Genomic DNA, 19833 nt, shown 5'->3' with positions numbered 1-19833 from the left:
TATTATTATTATTATTATTATTATTATTATTATTATTTCATATATAAAATAAAAATGCATATAGTTAAAATCACCTTAGCTGAACTAACACAGGTTCACTTTATGCCCATACAGCACCTTTTCTGTTCTAACAAGTGTGCGTGTGTCAGCACTTACTGTTTGTAGATGTGTATTTTTGGGAAAATCTAGGCAGTCCATGCAAGAGAAGGCTACCCAGGAGGATGCTCACTCAACTGCATCACCAATATGCAGGGACATCCCTACATAAAGGGGAAAGAGGTAGCAGAACAGTCAGCCAGATTAAATGTGGATGCTCATAAAGTCTTGTTCATCTTGTAGAACAGTACACTGAACTGGCTGTAGGAAGGTAGTTGCATAATGTAAATGAAATACTTAACTGATGTAGACAGTAACAGCTTCTATCCATCCATTGTATAGACAGATGTGAACCAAAAATAAAATAAGCTGCTAATAGTTTGTTTGGTCATTCTTCTTCGATCTCTGTGCACATCTTGCTTGTGTTTCCCTTTTCTCCCTGCCAAACTCTGTTTTGTATTTCATTTCCCCTTCATTGGAGTTCCTGGGCTGCTTCCATTTGGAGGGGGCAGAAGCGATATGTATAGCTTCAACGGTAATGAATTAACACTTGGTACAGGGGTACTGAAAATGTGATCATTCAGTAGTGTAAGATGAGGGATAAACAAGGGATGGTTTTCTGTATAGTTTCTCATCTGGCATGGCAAGCACTAGAAAAATTCAGTAGGCAGCCTGTGTGTAACATATTATGGGGTCAAATCCTATAGGTCTTACTTGGGAGTCCCTTTGAAATTAATGCGTATTTTGAACAAGGTATGCTATGATTGTTGTGACTTTATCCTACATGGGTAGAAACTAGTAAGAGTGATACTATGGCATTGGATTAAGATTTGATACTTCAGAGATTGCTAGAGAAGATTAACGCAGTGGTGGAACATGTCTGGATATTGAAGGGGCCAGAATTATCTGTGGTACCAATGCAGTAACTATTAGCAGTGTGAAGTGAGCTAAGGATTAAGTTAATACACTGTAGAAACAAGTCTGAGGGCATTTGGATTGAAAGCACCTGTTTTCAGCTGCTCCACCGTAAATAGGGGGTGTTGTTTTTTGGGAATTTCTCACTTCCTTAGAAACTATACTTTTTGGCTTTCTTTTCATAGTCTTAATATACTCACTCAGTGTAATGCAAGAGATGGCTGACTTCAACCAGCTTTCAGTAAACAATAAACCTGTAGTGGAAACTTGGTTTTAACTTGAAAAGCAGTGGAGTAAAAGTTCAGTTTTGGCATCTCAAATGTGTTGGATACTTTGAAGGATAACATGTAGTGGCTCTGGCTTCAGACAGTTTGGAGACAAAATGTAAAGCATGAGTGGATAACTTTATGAATAGGAAATGAGCTGGTGTCATAGGAACGCCTAATTCTGAGCAGCTTATTTGCTTTGATATGTCTTTACTTCAAGTAGGTGAATAGGTGTATCCTCTCACCTGACTTCCTGCAGAAACAGGACAGACTCATTTGGGTCCTTAACAACACTTAGACTGCTGTACCTTTGTGCAGGCATGTATGGAAATCAGTAGTCTAGCAGTCTTTGAATGATGTATGAAATCCCTCATGAATGTAAGGGGTGAGGCATTCTCGTTTGCTGTGTGAAGTCTGTATCTCCAGGTTGGTAGAAGCATGTGAATTAATGTATTTCAGTATTGGATAGGGAAAGAGAAATCCATTCCGTCACTGAACTTGTAGGAGTGAAAATGAAATTGTTTGGCTACCGTACCCTGGTATAGAACTTGCTGGATTCTTTCTTGGTTAATTTTCAGAAGCTGGTCTTCCTAGAGGCCGGTTATCCTCTTGGGTTTTGCAGGTGTTTCTGATTGGCCAACAGAAATGTTCAGTTTCAAACATGCATGCCCTATTCAATTCTCTACAAAGGTGCAGATACTTTACCAATTTCACCTAATGCTCTTGATCATGAGAAAGATGGGAGACGGCCCTTAAATTCAGGGGTGATTCAGATACCAAGCAAATTTGGGAGTATGGTCCTGGGCAGCACTTGAGAGAGAACTTCCTCAGTCCCACATTAGTCCCATCACAATAAAATGTATGCCTGATTGAAGAGAATCTGCAGGATTGCTTAAAGTGGTCTCATCCAGAATCAAAAATTCTACCTGTTTTAACTTTGCTACATGTCCATGGCCCGTCAACAAATAAATAGTACCTCAAACATGTAACAGCCAAAACCCATGTAAAAAGGCATCTGTATGCTAATGGGTGCTTAACTAAATTTGGACTCCATCTTCATTAACTTTTGGGTTGCTTCCTTCCCTCAAGTACATGAGTTTTGGGCTGTCAAGCTGATCCCTTTTTAGTGAGTTTTCCACTGTCCCCTCCCCTTAGTAAATGCGTGCTGACTCTTGTATTTTCCTGTTCCACTACTTTTTGCAAGGCTCCAGGAAACATGAAAATCCTTTTTCCTCCCATCTCCTAGGAAAAGAGCAAGAGGTGCATTTGCTGTTTTGCTTTCTTTTTCTCCCCTGCAGGGACAGATCCATCTGTGTTCCAGCCAGCATTGGCCCAATTGCCTCTTCTCTGAGCTTGTATAGGGGAAAATATCTCTTGTCCCTTGACTGTGTCGTTGCTTTATATTGTACTTTATTGTGCTTGCTGCTCAAGCCTCACAAGTGAAACTGGATTATCGTGTTGATCTTCTGGAAGAAATATCTAGATGCAGACTATTTAAAATCTAAAATGTGAAGTCTGGTAACATGAAGAGTAGATGGGTGAGATGAGATGGCATCTCATTTTGAGGAGATTGTGCTTTTCAGGGCAGTAAGCAAGATGATTCCTAAAGTAGGGGCTGCCTGCTTATCTGCACTCAAGTTTCAACACTATCCTGGGAAGTCTTTCAGTTAAGCTGCTGTAGGAGGGTTTATAAAAGCTATTTTTGAACATGTTCCTGTGGGAGATCTTACTCCAGAGGAGTGAGTGTTATTCAGATTCAAGGCCAGGCTTCATAGGGAGGTAGGGAATTGAAAGCAGGTCTGTCTGTCTATTTTGTTTTCCACTCCTGTCTTTTTTTTCAGAAATGGATGAAGGCTCTTTACCTTCCTCTTGCATCTGTTCTTTTGTTGGTATGATGTGTTAATCAATGGGAGTTGATTCAATTTGATATCTGGAAGTGCAAATCTGTTCTTAAAGAAGTTTGTCTGTTTACTTCTTCAAAGATTTATCATGTTAAATTGGCTGCATGGTGTTGTGAGTAAGGACAGTAGGAGAAGTCTCTTCTTGATTTAGCCTAGGAGAAAGGAGATAACTGAATTTTCTATATTATTTCTTTTTGTTCTTAAATAAGAGACCTGTTTGATCCATTACATTGTTTAGCATGTCCTGCATTTGAGAGTTAACATTTCCTAGGGAAACTTGTTTTTAAGGTTTTCCAGGTAACATCAAAACCAGAAAACAAGGAAAACCCATCTTGATATGAACTCCCTGACTTCAAAACGTGAAGCAAAAGCTATTCAGACACTTCAAAAAACAAGGATTGGTTTAATCTCAAAATAGATGGGACGTTATTTGGCCAAAGAACATAAATTCTTGTTCTTAAGGTACTGTCCATTAAAGTAGTTGCCTCTAAATTTATGCGTAATGACCAGGTAGACCTGAAGATATACAGCTTATGCAGTATATAGAGAAGTGGCAATGTTCCCTGCTTTTCATTGATGTGGATTATTTTTTAATGGACCAAAATTGCTTTTCCTCTTCTATAAACTGGATTCAAACAGTTACATTGATACAAGTGATTTCATTAAAAAAAAAACACACAACCCCCCCAAAACAAACAAACAAACAAACAAAAAACAACCCAACCCAACCAAACAACAAAAAACTGACTCTAGGTTTGGTGCTCACAACACTTGAGTCCAAACTTAAGAAATCTATGGTCTTACGAAAAGCTTAATGTATAGCTCGACATGGTATGCCAATATTTCATATGGTACATTAACACTTCATATGTACATTTCCAAACTTAATTTTTGGGGTGTTTGTATCTGTCTTCTAAGATGTCAAGTTTAAAGGGGCCTCAGACTGTGGGATTTTTGCCCATTTGTGTTCACTAATACTGCCAGATGGCTGCTAGGCTTATGTTATGACTCTTGAATTAATTTTGGTTTAAACAAATGACACCTTTTGTTTAGTCTTTATGGCAGTAAAAATTATTTTTCTCTTGATTCAAAATTCCACACCTAATTTAACAGGGTTTAATACTGCTATGTTATAAACTGTCTGTAATTTTTCCATTTGAACAAAAGCAAGAAAAAAAGCTTTTGAATTAGCAACTTCTTCCCTGGAAGATGCAATGGGAAAAGATAAATTTTGGGTAGCCCGTGAATTAGAAATTCTGGGTTTTATTCCTGGTATTGCCACTGACTTGCTGGCGTATTCTGTCTCGGTTGAGCCAATTAGTAATGGGAGATAGATATAGATAATTTCAACAACAACATAAAGAGAAATATGTATCTATATATATATTTCTCTTTATGTTGTTGTTGAGAGAGATTCTCTTTGTTGTTGTTGAGAGCTCACTTTCTGACAAACTGGGCTGAAGATATTGTGCAAAGCCAACCTTAGTCATCTCTAAGAAAATGCCAAACTCGTTTGTGAAATGCCAAAGGAAACCTCACTTGCTGGACCAGTTTTAGTGCTTGGGAGTGCTGATGAAGGTTGAGCATCTCAGCCACACACTTGTCCTCTTGATTTATTTGTTTAAATACTATATCATTTGTAGTCTTGGTTAGCTTGTGTGCAGCTCTGATGACAATTCAGACAGCGGTGGTGTGCCAACACACAGATATCTATATAGTTTAGAAAATTCTGAGCAGCTTTTTTGATCCTGCTTGCATTAGTGGTAAAGGAAAGAACTGTGGATGTTTTAACATCTTTGGGGTACAGGCAGTTCTTGGACTTCCGACACACTTGGTTCCTGAAAACTGCGTCTTAAGTTGAAACGTTGCAACTCAGAACCAATTTTCTCATGAGAGAAAATGTTATAAATGGGGGATTTGTTCCTGACCCAAGGCCTGATACCCAATTTTCACCAAAACCCCCCCAGAATTTTGTACTGAGTCAATTTTAGATGACTAATATAGCTACATTAATGTATTTATATTGTAAATAGCAATCATATTGATTTGGAAGGACTTCTTTGAGGTGACTGCTGGACTTCTTGAAGGGTTCTTGGCTGGAGTCTTTTCAGGAGTCTTGACTGCAGGTTTTTCTGGAGTCTTGTCTGCTTTCTTAAAGTGTCCAAGAAAGTTTGGACAGGTGTTCTCCAGGGAGATGTGACGCCATCCCAGCAGACAAGTTCACTGTGTCACACATCAGATCAAGTGTTGTAAAGTCAAAACTGACATCAAAGTTGAAACGCTGTCAATTTATAAACTTTGTAAGTGTGAAATGTTGTAACTCTAAACGTTTTAAGTTGAGGACTGCCTGTATTCTCATGTATTGAGCCCTGAGATGTAGGGAAGTGAGGACTTGGCAAAAATAGATGTGAAGACAAATGATCTTGCTGGGGACATGTTGCCTACCTTATTTGTGTTTGTGTGTTGGGTTGGGAGATGGACATCCAAGGCAGATAGGAGGAGTTCATTGTCTTGTATGTGAATGGTACTGATCTGGAGCCAGCCATATTCCAGTCTGGATAAAAATGAAAAGTTTTTGTGGAATAAATAGAAACTGTGGCACAAGCAGAACCATTAGTGGCTGGTACTCTGTATTAGCATGTAAATAGCAGCTAATACTCCATGGAGAACTTTATACGTAATTCTGCTTACATATTGTGTGTGTGTATGAATATAACACAGATATATTCTTTCTTTGTAATGCAGAGCAGTAAATATTTTCATGAAGAGGGATTTTTTTTTTTCTTTCAGAAAAGATCTGGTTGGTCTCTTGCAGTCTAATCCTCTGTTTTCCGCCATTTGATTCACAGTGGAGTCGATATCTAAGCAAGATTGATTTCAGGTAACCAACTATAAAAAGTACTCTGAACTGACCAGAGTTTGATCAATGCTCAGTGAATTTGTATGAATCCTGTTCATGATCTTGGTAAAGAGAATAGAAATATGCTTTTTGGTTCACAGAAGGTGCTGGCAGCCAGCCCTTCTTAGCAAACTTGAAAAAAATATGGGAGCTGTGTTGGGATTTCCTCCAGTTTTAGTGTCAAATTTGATAGAGCTGTCACTTGGGAGGAATGGTATCATGTTTTGGGTCTGAGCCCTTATGGGTATCAATACTTTCTTAAATCTCTAAAGCATAAATAGGAGGAAATAAATAACTGCCCTTCTAATGAGGAACATATCTTGTTACTGCTAAGTAAATCAAGCATTACTTTTTTTATTTTTTGCATGTGGTACATCTGCAGATGTGTAAATCAGCATTTGCTCTTTTTTCTTAGACAAACCTCAAAATCCAGCAACTAAGGTTACAGGTGTGAGGGGGTGGGTCTTCCAGGTGGTGGTGGGCCAGAAAACCCACCAGCTGCTTTTCAGTATGATTGAACATTGATCAAACTCTAGTCAGTTCAGAGTATTAGGGGTTTTTGGTGCCTTAATTGAAAAATAAGGATTGCTGGAACTTTTGGGAGAAGGCATTGGCAATGTAGTGCTATTTGGCAAAGATAAACCAAATAGAGACCCCAGTATCTTTTAAAATGTTCTTCATGTTTGCCAGTGATTGTTCTAAACTCAAGTGTTTTGTGGCCACTTTCCAGTATATTGGTAACTCCATTAAAATGAATGAAATTGTATATAGTACCAAGTAATAGGTGTAAATTCTGCAAGGTCAGCAAACTAAATACACGGCGCGGGGGGGCAACCTTTTTGGCAGGCATGCCACAGATTAGCCCTGCACTCTCCCCAAGTGCCACTCTGATCCCCTTCCTCTGCCTGATCTCCTGCTCTCCTTTTCTGTTCCCCCCTGCCCCTGAACTGCCGCTCTGCCTCCTGCCTCATCTGCTGCTGTGCTGCCCTTCTCTTTCTCTTCCCTATCTGTTGCATGCCACATACAGAGGCTGCCAATGCCACTTGTGGCACTCATGCTGCGGGTCTGCTACTCCTACAATATTAAGACAAAAGTACCTAAGCTCTTGGCTGGATTAAGTGGTGTGTGGTTTTTTGTTTTTTTTTTTCAAACTTGCTCTCACCCTGGACCAGTAATGAAACTCTTTCATGCAAGCAACCTATAACTTTACCCTAGACTTGCATCATGTCAGTACCGTCTCACTGCTAAACAGTGTAGGGCTAAGTCTCTCCATTGCGACTCCTTTTACTGACATCATTGACTAACTTGTGCCTGGGATGTTACTATATTTCTTGTGTAGCGTAATGTGTTGGGAATTCAGTTTCACAATTCAGACAGGTTTTGGCACATCTTACTTGGTATAACTTCAGTGCAGTAAAGGCCTTTAACTGCAGTATTAAGCCTCCTTACTCATTCAGATGAGTCAGATTAAGACTTCATCTATGATAGAAAGTAGCATATCTGTACAGCTATTGGCAGTAAGAATTCAGAGAGTCTGAATTGAAAAGCAGAAGAAGGAGAGCTAATGCCTGGTAGCATTATGAGCCTTTGTTACAAGCTTATTGTGAGCACACTGGGATTTTTTTTTTTTTTTTTAATTCGGGCATAAAGGTAGTTCCAGTTCTCCCCCTACTCATCTCCTGTGGGCTGATCCCCTGCCTACCCTACCCTCCGCCCCACACACAAGTGCTGATCACCTGTAGCTCACATAGTTTGAGGTAGGTGATCTGAAAATGAAGCCTTTGATTTTTATTATAGCTAACCTAGAAACTTCCACTTTTTCTGAGAGAAAATTAAAAACAGAAAAAGTGGGAACTTGGCCTGTTCTCTGCTGACCACACGAAATCAAGTCATGAAAGTTCAAAGTCTGTGTTAACTGCCATGTCATTAAAGCTAGTGGAAGGCTTCAAAAACCTGATTGAAGGGTTAGGGTTCTTAATTATGCCAGCATGGAGTAAAACTGTGCTGAAAAATCAGCATATACCTTTTTGGGGGAGGATATTTGCCACTTTAGCCAGAGGGCCTAGTTTTTAAGACCGTGTCTGTACTGTCTTAGTTCTGTAGCATTTTAATCCTGTTACATACAATCTGTTTGAAATGACTTGAATTTTTGTAGCTAGACTTAAATTAGTGCCCTTGTGCAGGTAAGACTAGATTGCTGTTTCTGTGTACAGAGTTTAAGTTGTAGTTGGCTAGTTTAATGTAGTTTTTGGATACTCATGTGACAGTTATTGTGGCGGCATGGTGTGCTAAGGGAATGGGCTAAAGCTTTCAATAATTCTCCATGGCTGTGTGGTAGGAGGTAAAGCAGTATTGTCAGTGCCTCCAGAAATAGATTTTTGCATCATGTCTTTTATAGCATAAGTTGCAGCATTACACTGAAATATGCTCAATTAAAACAGGTAACTTCTCTCATAGCCATCAGTTTTCTTTTTGGGTTTTTATTAAAAGGCACTTTTTACTAGATTAGAAATAAATTGCTGTTTAAAACAGTGTGTTTATTTGAGGATAGGTTCATTTTGTTTTCCATGTACATTTATTGGATAATATTGTCAAATTATTACTACAGAAAATAATGTGACAGTCTTCCTCTCCCTCCTATTAAGTTTTCTTTGGTAGCATTCGGAGACTAATGGCCTGTTAGGAACTTTGTCCTGAAACAGTGAATCAGCTTAGTGTGAACAGTATGACAGGAAAATGTACTTGTAGTTCTAGCTGTAGTATAAGTTCACCAAAATATTGGAGCATGACTTTTCAAAGAGTTGTTATTGCACAGCTATTAGCAAGACACCTGATGCAACTGGTTGGGACAGGGAGTGGCTTTTTACTGTCTGCTTAATATTAATTTGGAAGACCATTTGGCACATAGAATAAATAATTGGTATACTCAATTTTAAATGGGTTTACATCCTGTGATCTACATATAGGTTTTACTAGGTGTAGTAAATATTGAACATTGTGTTCCTTCTCCATGTATGATTTAATGTTATAGTAAGCAGTGTTGATATTTAACTGATAGCTGGCTGTGAGAATTGCAAGTGGAACAGGATATTTCTTGAGGTAATTTTGTGGGTATCTGTTAGTGACAAGTATTGCTGCTTTTAGTACAGGTATTGGGATTCCCCTCCTGAATTAGTAGGGTCTTGTTGTTTTATATTGTATTTAGAAAGACATTTGTAGTTTGTTTTTCAACTTGAATGGTATATTGGATAACTGAACACTTGTGTTCAAACCACAAGCAACAGAGAATAGTTTAGCTGTTTCACACCACCATTTGACTAGCAGTGCTGAAACCCGTGACAGCATTGCCCTCTACAGGGCACTTTTTTAGTGATTTGAGGGGATATTGGCATTTTTACTAACCAGATTCACCTCTAATTTCTATTGTGTACCCCATCTTCACTGTAGTACAAAACAACATCTTTTAGGAGCTGCATTGTCTCCCCAGGTAAGGCACCAGCACAAGATAGTGAAGGGACAAGTTATAGCTGCCTCTTGCTTGAAGCATAAGAACATAACTGGCATTTTATTGGATCCACATCATAGATCCATCTTGCCCGGTATCCCATGTCACCAAAGAGGAAGAGAGTGGATGCCGAAAAGGAAGAATGAACAGGTTATGACCAAGACATTTCCTTCACTCTTCTTGCACTTGCATTTTCCAGCATTTAAGGTCAGGAAGTTTTGATTCTTTAATTCCCATGGTCAATAGCTACTGATGCACATCTCCTCCAAGAGTCTGGCCAATCTGTTTCTGAATCTGGCTGAATCTGTCAGCTTCCACTTCTTGTGGCACCGAATTCTGCACTTCAGTTGCATGCTGTGCGAAAAAGAACTGTCTCTTGTTTTAAGCTTAATATATCTTCATTTAATTCTTATGATCCTTAGTTCTGTATTATAAGTCACAGTAAATAACAGATCCCTGTTTGCTTTCTCTTCACTGTTCAGTATTTTGTAGCCCTTATCTTGTCCCCCCATAAGCGGCTTTTCTAAACTGAATTGTCCTAGCCTCTTTAGTTGCTCGTTGCCTGGAAAACCCTCTGTGCTATCAGTTCTTATGCCAAGGTTTTACTTGACTCATTTGCAGGGGAAAAATGGCTATTACAGTATTTAATTTAATTGGCAGTTTTGTTTTGTGTTGGATTTTTAAGCTGTTTGGGGTAGGGACAGCATGCATTGCTTGCCTCTAACAATCATGGTAAAAGCACTTTAGTTTTTCTTTTGCATTAGAATGTGTTCACAACAATTAATCTGGTGTTGTATGTTGTGGTTTGTTGGTTAATCTTGCCTACTCATGTAGCGCCTAATGAGTAACACTGGTCTAAATGTATTACTGAGCACAGTTTAGCTTTGTCTATGGTGTCTAGTCAAATGGTGTCAATTGTTAGAACAGTGGAACTTTTTAAGCATTATTCCTAAACCTAGATCCTGATCTCCTAAAGACTGAAATGTATAGGAAAGCTTTCCTGACTATACAAAACAACACTTCCAGTGTAAAATAGTCTGCTTAATAAAAAGTTGAGTAATTCAGGCGTTTAATGAATGCATATGTGCACAAAAAGTACTGTAGCATCTTGTATAATGAATGAGAAGTGGATGGGGGGACACTAGGTAATTTTAATTTCTGGAATATCTGATGGAAGGTAATAAAGTCAACTAAAATCTCTAATGAGAGAGTCTGAATAGATAATTTGGATTTTTTCCTTTTTCACATCATTCTTAAAAGGCACTTTTTCCTGATTGGTCAGACATACTTGCTCTTTAAGGGTTTGAGCAAATAGTATGGTTCAGACTCTTGCCAAGTGTGCACAGAAAATCAGCAGTGATGCAGTGTGTACTGGCTTTGGCACTTGCTTATAATGACGACATTGTTAGTTACACAACAGCATCTGCAGCGTGGAAGCCATTGGCACTGCAGCGGCAGCTGCTAAAGTGATTTGAGGGATGATTCTGGACAGTTCAGAGCAGAAGTCACTAGCCTATTGAGAATTAAAGTTCCTAGTGCTGTGTAGGAAGAAGTTTAAATGGTGTAAATCAAACGCATGAAAAGCAAGCTTTCTGGCCTGGGTGCTCCTCTCACTTAAATTTCTTAAATTTTGGGAACAGTAGTCAGAATATAATTGAAAAATACTATTCTGTTGGATTATTTACTGCCCACAACACCCACTTCAATACTGTTGGTGCAACAGTCTTGGGCCAACCCCAAGCACCAAGAGAACCATGCTGCCCAGAGTTTTTAAAATTTGTTGTATTAACAACATGGAATTGGTGTGAAGACTTGGCATTAGATGAATTCTTAGTAAAACATTTGTTTTCCCTTTAGATGTATTTAGCTCATGTTAGAGTGCATATTCTTCCTGTGAGCTTTTCTCAGATGGTGGTAGGAAGAGGAATTGTCTTCTGTGCCATGTAAATGCTTATTGGTGTATCTGCTTAGTGCCATACACACTTCAAATGTGCATAATGTCATAAATCCTTAGCTAAGAGAACCACCTAATTTAAGCTCAGAATTGAGCCTAACATATCTTTAGTGTTGCTTTATGTTGTAAATTTGATGCAATATGCCATGTTACAGTGCAAAGTCCCAGGAAGCTTCTAGTTTGCAGTCAGAAGCACTTTTGCATTGCTTTAAACTCCACCCTTGAATTTCAGCCAGTGTCAGAGTGCCCTATAGGACGTTGCTTGTTTGTGCCATATATTGCAAACTGAAACAGAATAAAATCATTAGCAACCTTTACTTCACCGTATTGTGTGGAGATGGTGCTTGTATATGTTGCATGTGTAATGGCTGTGCTGATGGTGGCGTGGTGTTCTTCCCCCACCGCTTTCCATTAAGAAGGTGCTCCAGAAACTTCTTGTCCATGTCCCAGGTACTAGTAGAGCCCCTGAGACTGACTAATTTTGAGATGGAATGTGATTAGTTTGTGAAAGGGATTATGATGTGGTTGTGTGCAGTAGTTTACTGGGCTTTCTGATCCAGAAGGGGCCTTTCGATCCTGTGTTCCTGAAAGCAAAAGGCGGACAGAGATTGTGCTGCCCCAGAGATGGAGAAATGCTGACAGGGTGTAAATTGGAATATGTTATGTGGAAAATGCATTAGTTTGGGCATGAGTTGCCCATCTATTTTTAAGATACTATTTGAAGCTGGGTACCTAATTCTTCACAAGAGCCCAAAGTGGTTCTGAAAAATTTCTCAATGAAAATAATAATGTCTTGTTTTCTCTTCCAGATGGAATGAACACTCCTTGTTGAATGCCTCCAGATTTCCTGTGGGATTTTGCACGTGGAGAATTTTTTCCTTTTGGTTGAAGCTATTTTGTGGCAGATTAAATTGTGGATTCAGGGTTTCCCAAGGTTTTTCGATCTTGAGGACGTAACAACAGCTGAATCACGTTAACCTGACATCAGAGCCACGATGGTGCTGTCACAAAGGCAACGAGATGAACTGTAAGTGTTTTCATAGAGTGAAACACAGGCTGTTTTACACTCTTTCTGTTTCCACAGAAAAGTAGATATTTCATTCCCACCTACATTCCTTGAAAAGGTGATGTTCACATTTTGCTTTGAGTTTTTTGTGGATTATCTTTTTTTCATCTGCTTGTATATTTATACAATGCCTGTAGTGGCAAAAGGAATAGCTAAGTTTTATAAAAGCAAGCTAAAGTATGACGTGGTCAGTGGTGAGTCAAAGTACAGATAGAGGAGAATTAATATCAAATTATTCTTTATAGTGCTTAAAGAGAATTGGGTTCAAAAGCAATATTAGCATCAGCTGAAATGGGTAATTGGTTTTGGCCTTTGAATAAAGAGAATTCTGCTGTGGAAGTTTGTCTTAATTTATTTAATGGGCATAGACTAGAACAAATTGAAATTAGGAACTTTAAAAATATATTTTTTCTATATTATCTTCAATCCTAAGTGCATGTAGGTCTTCAGATTGAAAGAAATGGATTAAAAACAATGGATAGGGGAAGGGAATACAAGCACAAGCAAAATGAGACAGGTAGTGTAACTAACAAGGCTTTTTACTTTCAGTCTGTTTTTGTTCTCTGATTTAGTTTTTTGACCTCCTGTCCTTGACCAGCCTTCTTCACCCTTCTAGTGTTTTAATGATAACCTCCTTTCCCCCGTCTCAATTTCCATTGTCCTTGTCCTCTGCTTCCATCAGGGTTTGGTGAAAGGAGTTTAGTCATGAAGGGACTAAAGCCAAGTGGTCTTTTGGAATACTTGCTCCTACGTATTCGAAGGGGGTGGAATAAAAAGGAAGAAGACATGTCTTGAACAAATCCTGGTGCACTCTTTGCTGCTACATCGTTGCCTCATGGGTATCCAGTCAACAGTATGCCTCTTGGGGTACAGGTGCTTGCCCCAGGAGTCTTGGAGGAGTCTGGCTCTCTTTACCATTTTGTCTTAAGCTGTATTTAGAAAGACATGGAGATTGAATAGTTCAGACTTAGAACAACAGAGCACATGGTCTTCTGTGCTTCTGCTTCCTTCTTCCCAGTTGGACAACTGCCAAAATGGCCCATGAATGCATGGCCTGACCTGTTCCTTTTAGTTATGTTATAACAATGTGAAAGCAGTGGTTGGATACCTTTTTTCTTTTGGAGAACATTGCTTGTCATTGTAGAGGTATGAAAACAACAGCAATAGTTAGAACTTAGTCTTATTAACTGATCTTGGACATGGTGTTTTTCCCCTTTGTATATTTGTGGATTTGGGAGTAGACAGCTATCTCCTTGGTGTCATAACAGTCCTCTTAATATAAAAATATGTATTATTTGCATGTCATTTCAACCTGTTATTTTACTAATTAAGTATTTTTAAATGAAGCTCTGAGGTAAAATCTTGATGGATTGAGACAGCGCATCAACTTTTTTTTAATTCAGCTTTTTGCAAACGGTGTATTGACAAGTCCTTAAAGAAGCCACTCAGGAGAGGCTTCTTGAACACATCCAGAATTAAATTTATTTTCTTATTTACTTCTTGAAGTTTTGGCATCTGGAAGAGATGTGAATAGGGAGTAAAAATAATGAGCTGTATTAAGTGGATAATTAGTAACTGACGAGGCATTTGGGGGTTAATTTTTTTTTTTTTAGAGAAGTCATTCTCAACCAGGATTCTAGAGGTATCCCGGTGTGCTGTCAGGTCCTTTTGAAGGTTGCCACGAGGTGCGAGGAGGTACGTGAGATATAAGGAGATAAGTGGTAGATAAACACGGGCTCAGGCTGGGCCCTGTCTGAAGAATTCCCCCATCCCCACTGCCTAGCCCCTCTACAAGGGGGTAAGCTCTGTAATATAAATTAGTTTTTGAAACTGGGTGCCACTCAATTCATAGACAATAGGGTGGGGTGGCTCAAGTCCAGTGAGGTGTGCTGCAAGCCCAGTAAAGGTGCCTCGAGTCCAGAAAAGTTCAGAACCACTTCCAAGGCTTGAGAACGTGAGAGGGAGGCCAGAGGAAGTTCTGTGCTCTTAATATGAGAACAAAGAATAAATATTGGAGTGAGATTTACAATTCCCCTCTGAACTTGAAGTGATGGTTAGAATGAATGCTTGAGGGGAGACTGGGATGGCAAATTTAGGACGTATGGGGGAGCACAACGGTTAATAAAGAAAGGCAACTAAAGGGAATTTGGCTTTGTGACTCAGTGCAATGATACTTATCCCTTTCTGTGGGGTAGAGATGTACCGCTATCCAGGGTGTCCACAGGAGGTAGACAGTGGAATGACCTTCAGGGAAAGTTAGCTGTGAAATACGCAGAGGAAACTGACAAATAAGCAGTTGCAAACCAAGCAGTGGCAGCACCACTAGGATGTGGTGAGGACAGTAGATGGCAGTGCTTTTCCCTCCTGAAAAACCACGTGTATCTTTGGTGCTGTGACATGGCAAGTACAGTTCGCTACCAATATAAGCCTGACCAGCCCTCAGCTGTGGCTCTACAAGTCCTCAAAAGCGGAGCAGATGGAAGAAAATGTTAGAATCTCAGTGGCTGCGAATGCAGATGAAGGCTGCGGTGGTACAAGGTGCCTGGTTGTCTTGGTCTCCTTGCCGTTGGATCAGGGTTTTGTTCTGTCAGGAGCTTGCGTGGAAGTTGATGTGCAGATGCCCATGTGCAAATATTACACATGGGCATCTTCCATGAAAGCAGCTTTTCCAGCACATTTCTTCAAGCCCTTCGGTAGCCAGTTGATCGTGACAGGAGTAGGATTGTGAGGTCTGGAAGCACTTAGTCATGAACTAGCATAAAGGTTACAAGAAGGTTATCTAGCACTCGGATGAGACAAGAATGCAATTTGGTAGCTTTCACTGCGACCGGGCAGCCCACTTCAGGATGTGCTCCGTTTACCCCATATGCGGAGGGGGCTAGAAAAGGTGCCCTAAATATAGCCTGTCTAATACGGTATTCTGTATGTCTTCCTGACTTGATAACCACATCCATGGGATCACATTTACTGTGGTTGAAAATACCGTGAAGATGCACCATCATTTTTGGGACCTGGAACATCAGGACCTTTATGAGCAACTGTAATAGTTGAACACCCAGAGCTCCGCACTGCGGTCGTGGCCTGAGAACTCAGGCAATGCAACGTTGATGTAGCTGCACTGAGTGAGGTTCGACAAGCAGGAGATAAGTAGCTCAAAGAACATGGAGGCAGTTATATCTTCTGGAAGGGTAAACGGGAAGGAGAATACCAACTTCATGGAGTTGGTTTTGCCTTTAAGAATGAACTCAGACCAATTCAGTGAATTCTCTGTTGGAATTAATAAATGCCTCATGACTGTGTCTTAAACTGGTGTGGAGCCAGTATGCCCTAACTCTTGATGCTGCTAATGAAAACAGGGAGGGCTTCTGCACCAACATTGACCAAGTCCTTTCAGATGTTCTGGAAGGGGAGAGACTTATTTTTCTTGGCGAGTTCAATGCCAGAGTCGGGAGGGACTGTAACCTCTGGAATGGAAGGAGTAGGAAAGGTCAACTCCAGTGGCACTCTCCTCTTGACCGAATGTGCAGAACATGGACCTGCCATCACCAACACCCTGTTCTGCCAGAAAAACAGGGACGAGACATGGCAACACCCATGATCTAAGCATTGGTACCCGATTGACTGTCATCATCCTTGCCTGGGGTCACAAAGATGTCCACGTCACGTGAGCTATGCTAGGAGCTGACGATTGCTGGACCGATCACAGACTCGCTTGGCTATGTCACTCAAACTGGCTCCCAATCTGGCTGCAGCAGAAGCAATGCTGATGGAAGATCAGTGTTAGACTCAAGAACCCAAACAAGCGAGACTTCTTCCACCAGTGTCTCAACGAAAAACTGGTATATTCCAATCAACAGCAAGGGGAGAATGTCAGCAGCATGTGGGATGCCCTCAAGGCCACGGTCATCAGCGCCTGTGAAGAGATGCTTGGATTCTTCACCAGGAACCATCAAGACTGGTTTGATGAGAGTGCGATCAAACGGGAGATCCAAGAGTTTAATCAAACACAAGGCCTTTTTTACTTAGCAAAGCAATGTCAACTCTAAGCAAAAGAAACTGAATCTTCAAGCCAAGGCAGAGGTCCAAGGGGAGGGCCTGCAATATGAAGAACAAATGGTGGGAAAACAAGGCTAAAGAGATTCAACGTCTGGCTACAATCCACAATATGCATTGTTTCTTCAGTGCAGTCCAAAGTCATCTGTAGTCTGAGCACTCGGGGACCCAACCCCCTTGAGACCTAAGGATGGGGGAGACCTGATTGAGGAAGCCATCTGTGCCTGTTGGAAGGAGCATTTTGAAGACCTTCTCAATCAAGACTGTTGTTGATCAGAGTGTTCTCAGTCAAAGATGCTTTCGGAATCCCTCCAGCCCTTGATAAAGTGAGGAAGGCCATCAACACCCTCCCCCCGCACCCCTCAGGGAGGTGGGGTGGAGGAGGGGGTGGCACTGCCCTCCTTACCCCAGGATTGGATCCTGTGGGCTTGATGCTTCCCCCCACCAGTGTTGGGCCCTGGGGCTGGCCCCGCCTGCTGGGATCAGGTACTAGATCCAGAACACGGGGCTTGGGGTTCCTCATGGATCTGTAGAGTTGGCAGCAACGGAGTGAGTGGTGGCACTGCTCCACTGCTGCCAAATTTTTTGGACCCAAGCCAGATGACATGGCACTGCAGGCAGGATCTGGCCTGCACGATGGAAGTTGAGCACCCCTGATTTAGAGTATTGGGGCAAATGGCAAAAAAAATCACAAGCCCAAAGGTAGGGCAGGAAGAAAGGATCATATAGTGACATCTTTTAAAAAAAAATGTTTTGCCTTTTCTTATGGGTTAATTTAAATTTAATTGAAAGTATGATGAGAGCAGGAATATTTTGATTGACTTGTAATTTTAAAAAAAATTATCCAGGACAGTTACAGGTAACAGGTGTGCAACGCTGACTAAAATATCAATGGAAAGTTTATTTGGCGTTTTTCAGTAGCACTTTAAAATGATCAAGCGCTATGCATATATGTTACACCACAATGAGTCTTTGTCTGCCACGATCAGTTTAGTCAGGTGAATTCAGAGATTTGTTTGGCAAGGGTAATCTTCAAGCATAATTATCCAGTTTTATCGCAAATATCCAGGGTAGTTTAAGTGGTGAAATTTTTAGTTACAATTTCTACTTTGGTGTACAATAAACTATTTATGTTGCAGGGCATGATATGCCTTGTTCATAGCAATCTGGCAGTCTACTACCATATCCTGCTCTGGTAGCATATCCCAGTAAGTGCTTTTTTAGTAACTTACCTTAAAGCCAAAGTGTGAAATGCTGGCTGAAGGGGATCTCAGTCTCCTTGCAAGACTGACGATACCGAACGTAAGCCAAGTGGGCTTGTAATTTTTAAAAATCTTTTAAAAGAAGTGGCACTTTATTGGATACATTTGCTCAGTTTTCCTTTTTAGAAGTTTAGAATAAAGTTTTCTTATCTTAATGTACACTACTTTCCTCTAATGGATATTGAATATAGTATAGTTCAGGAGGGGAAAATTTGTATTCTTTTAAGCAAATTACCACCTATGGTTCCTTCTCGAACTTTGTGATGGACATCTTTTAAAAAAACAAACAAACCCCTGGGTCTGCTTTCCCCCTCCCTCCCCCCCGCCCGATTCTTTGTCAATGATCATGAAGTTTATAATTCTAGGAGTGCTCAGATTTTTGCATCTAAACTGCACAGATATTGATGGAAGTCAAATCAAAATGTAGCGTTTTTAATGATGCTTTTAGTCAAATGCAACCAATTGTGGACTGATAGAAAGGAGTAATGTTTCCACTGTATTGTCCCATGTACACAAATGTAATTTGTTCCTGGTGTCATAAACTACAAAAGCTAGTTGCATGCCCTTTAGCCAGGCTGTCCTCAGACTAGGATCCTCTGACTGACCCTTCAGTTTTGATTCATTCAGTTGAATTGTTGCTGTGTGAGAGAAATTTAGCAAAGGGTTAGAATCTATGGATTAAAATAGGAATGGGCTATTATGCTTCAGTGGAGAAACTTGCTCAGCTATTTTACCTTCTGTAAGAGGTGCTAAGATGGAGACCATAGCAGAAAGGCTGGGATTTAGGTAGATATCACTTGCAAATAGGAAACAAGACTTTGTAGTCTGAAAATGTTAACTTTCAAAAGGGGAAAAAAAGCCTAAATGTGAAATGTTAAGGAAGTTTAATTGCTTTTAATTCCTTAAGCTGTCTATCCTGGCAATTATGAGCAGCCTTACAATATTGAATTGCCATATGAGCAAGAAACAATTTTTTTTCTCCCATGGGGAATATACCAGTGGTTTAAAGTTTAATTTAGGATTTAAACTTATGAGTATTGGAATGTATAGGAGACAAGGATTTCTGTTGGCTGTGTTTTAGAAGTGTGCATGAACATGGAACTGCTATAGCTATACACAGGAATGAGATCTGTAGATTAAAGTCTTTTGGCTAAAAAGCTATGCGAGCTCCTTTACGCTGCTTATTCCTGTTACAGCTGCAGATTAGAGAGAGCTCAAGGAGCAGAGCTCAGACATTTTCACTGGAATGATGGCCTCAATTCCAGTTGTAGCATGAGAATCCAGTTTGACTTGGATCCCCAGGGCAGTGTTTAAAAGATGACTTGAATTTAAGAAACGAGTTTCAGAAACAAATTGGGTATGCTGAATTTGAAGTTGTGGGTAAATATGAACTCTCGTTGTCATGTGGAATTATAGTTGATATACTGTTTTTGATGGTATTTAACTTTGTACTGGAATAAATGATCTTATGTATTAAAAAGAAAAAAACCTGCAAACTTGTCAACATTGATTCATGTTTCTGCAGCTGAGTGAATGTAGCAAACAGCTGAAGTGGCTAGGCATTTGTGTTGTAAACAGGGTTCATAAACTTGTACACCTAGACCACATCTACATGAGCATAAACTTTGTTTCCTGGGGGACTAGTAGTTAGTAGCACTGCCACTACTTGTCCCCAGGGAAAGACCGTGCCATGTGCACTTCGGTGCGTGGCAAGTTACACTGGGTGGGGTAGGGGAGGCTGGGGCCAGCACAGTGCCTTACTTGGGGCTATGGAGGCCTCCCGGAGCTGCAGTAGCGGCAATCCTGCTGCGCAGAGCCTGACCGGCAGCTGCAGCATGGCTCCAGGTGGCCCGGCTCCATGTTTGAGTGATGCATGCTGCCCATGTGTGCGCTGGACTGCTTTTTTTTTTTTTTTT

At 40.4% G+C, this 19833-nt stretch overlaps 1 protein-coding gene and 1 long non-coding RNA gene across 2 annotated transcripts in view; both read left to right on the top strand.

The window, feature by feature from the left end:
* The window catches only part of LOC109317100, a 13268-nt gene extending 8066 nt beyond the window's left edge, over positions 1–5202 (top strand). The window contains exon 3 of the long non-coding RNA XR_002102974.1: positions 5075–5202. This is a non-coding gene — a long non-coding RNA (uncharacterized LOC109317100). The remainder of the gene's footprint in view (positions 1–5074) is intronic.
* A 7122-nt stretch (positions 5203–12324) lies between these two features.
* The window catches only part of PAFAH1B1 (platelet activating factor acetylhydrolase 1b regulatory subunit 1), a 34607-nt gene continuing 27098 nt past the window's right edge, over positions 12325–19833 (top strand). Inside the window, exon 1 of the mRNA XM_019545567.1 lies at positions 12325–12563. Within this exon, the coding sequence (XP_019401112.1) occupies positions 12532–12563 (32 nt within the window). The 5' untranslated portion in view covers positions 12325–12531. The remainder of the gene's footprint in view (positions 12564–19833) is intronic.

This window comes from Crocodylus porosus, unplaced genomic scaffold, assembly GCF_001723895.1.
Source record: "Crocodylus porosus isolate Cpor-Errol unplaced genomic scaffold, CroPor_comp1, whole genome shotgun sequence".
NCBI classification, from domain to species: domain Eukaryota; kingdom Metazoa; phylum Chordata; order Crocodylia; family Crocodylidae; genus Crocodylus; species Crocodylus porosus.
Note: the sequence above shows the minus strand (reverse complement) of the source record. Positions and strands in the feature narration are given on the sequence as shown.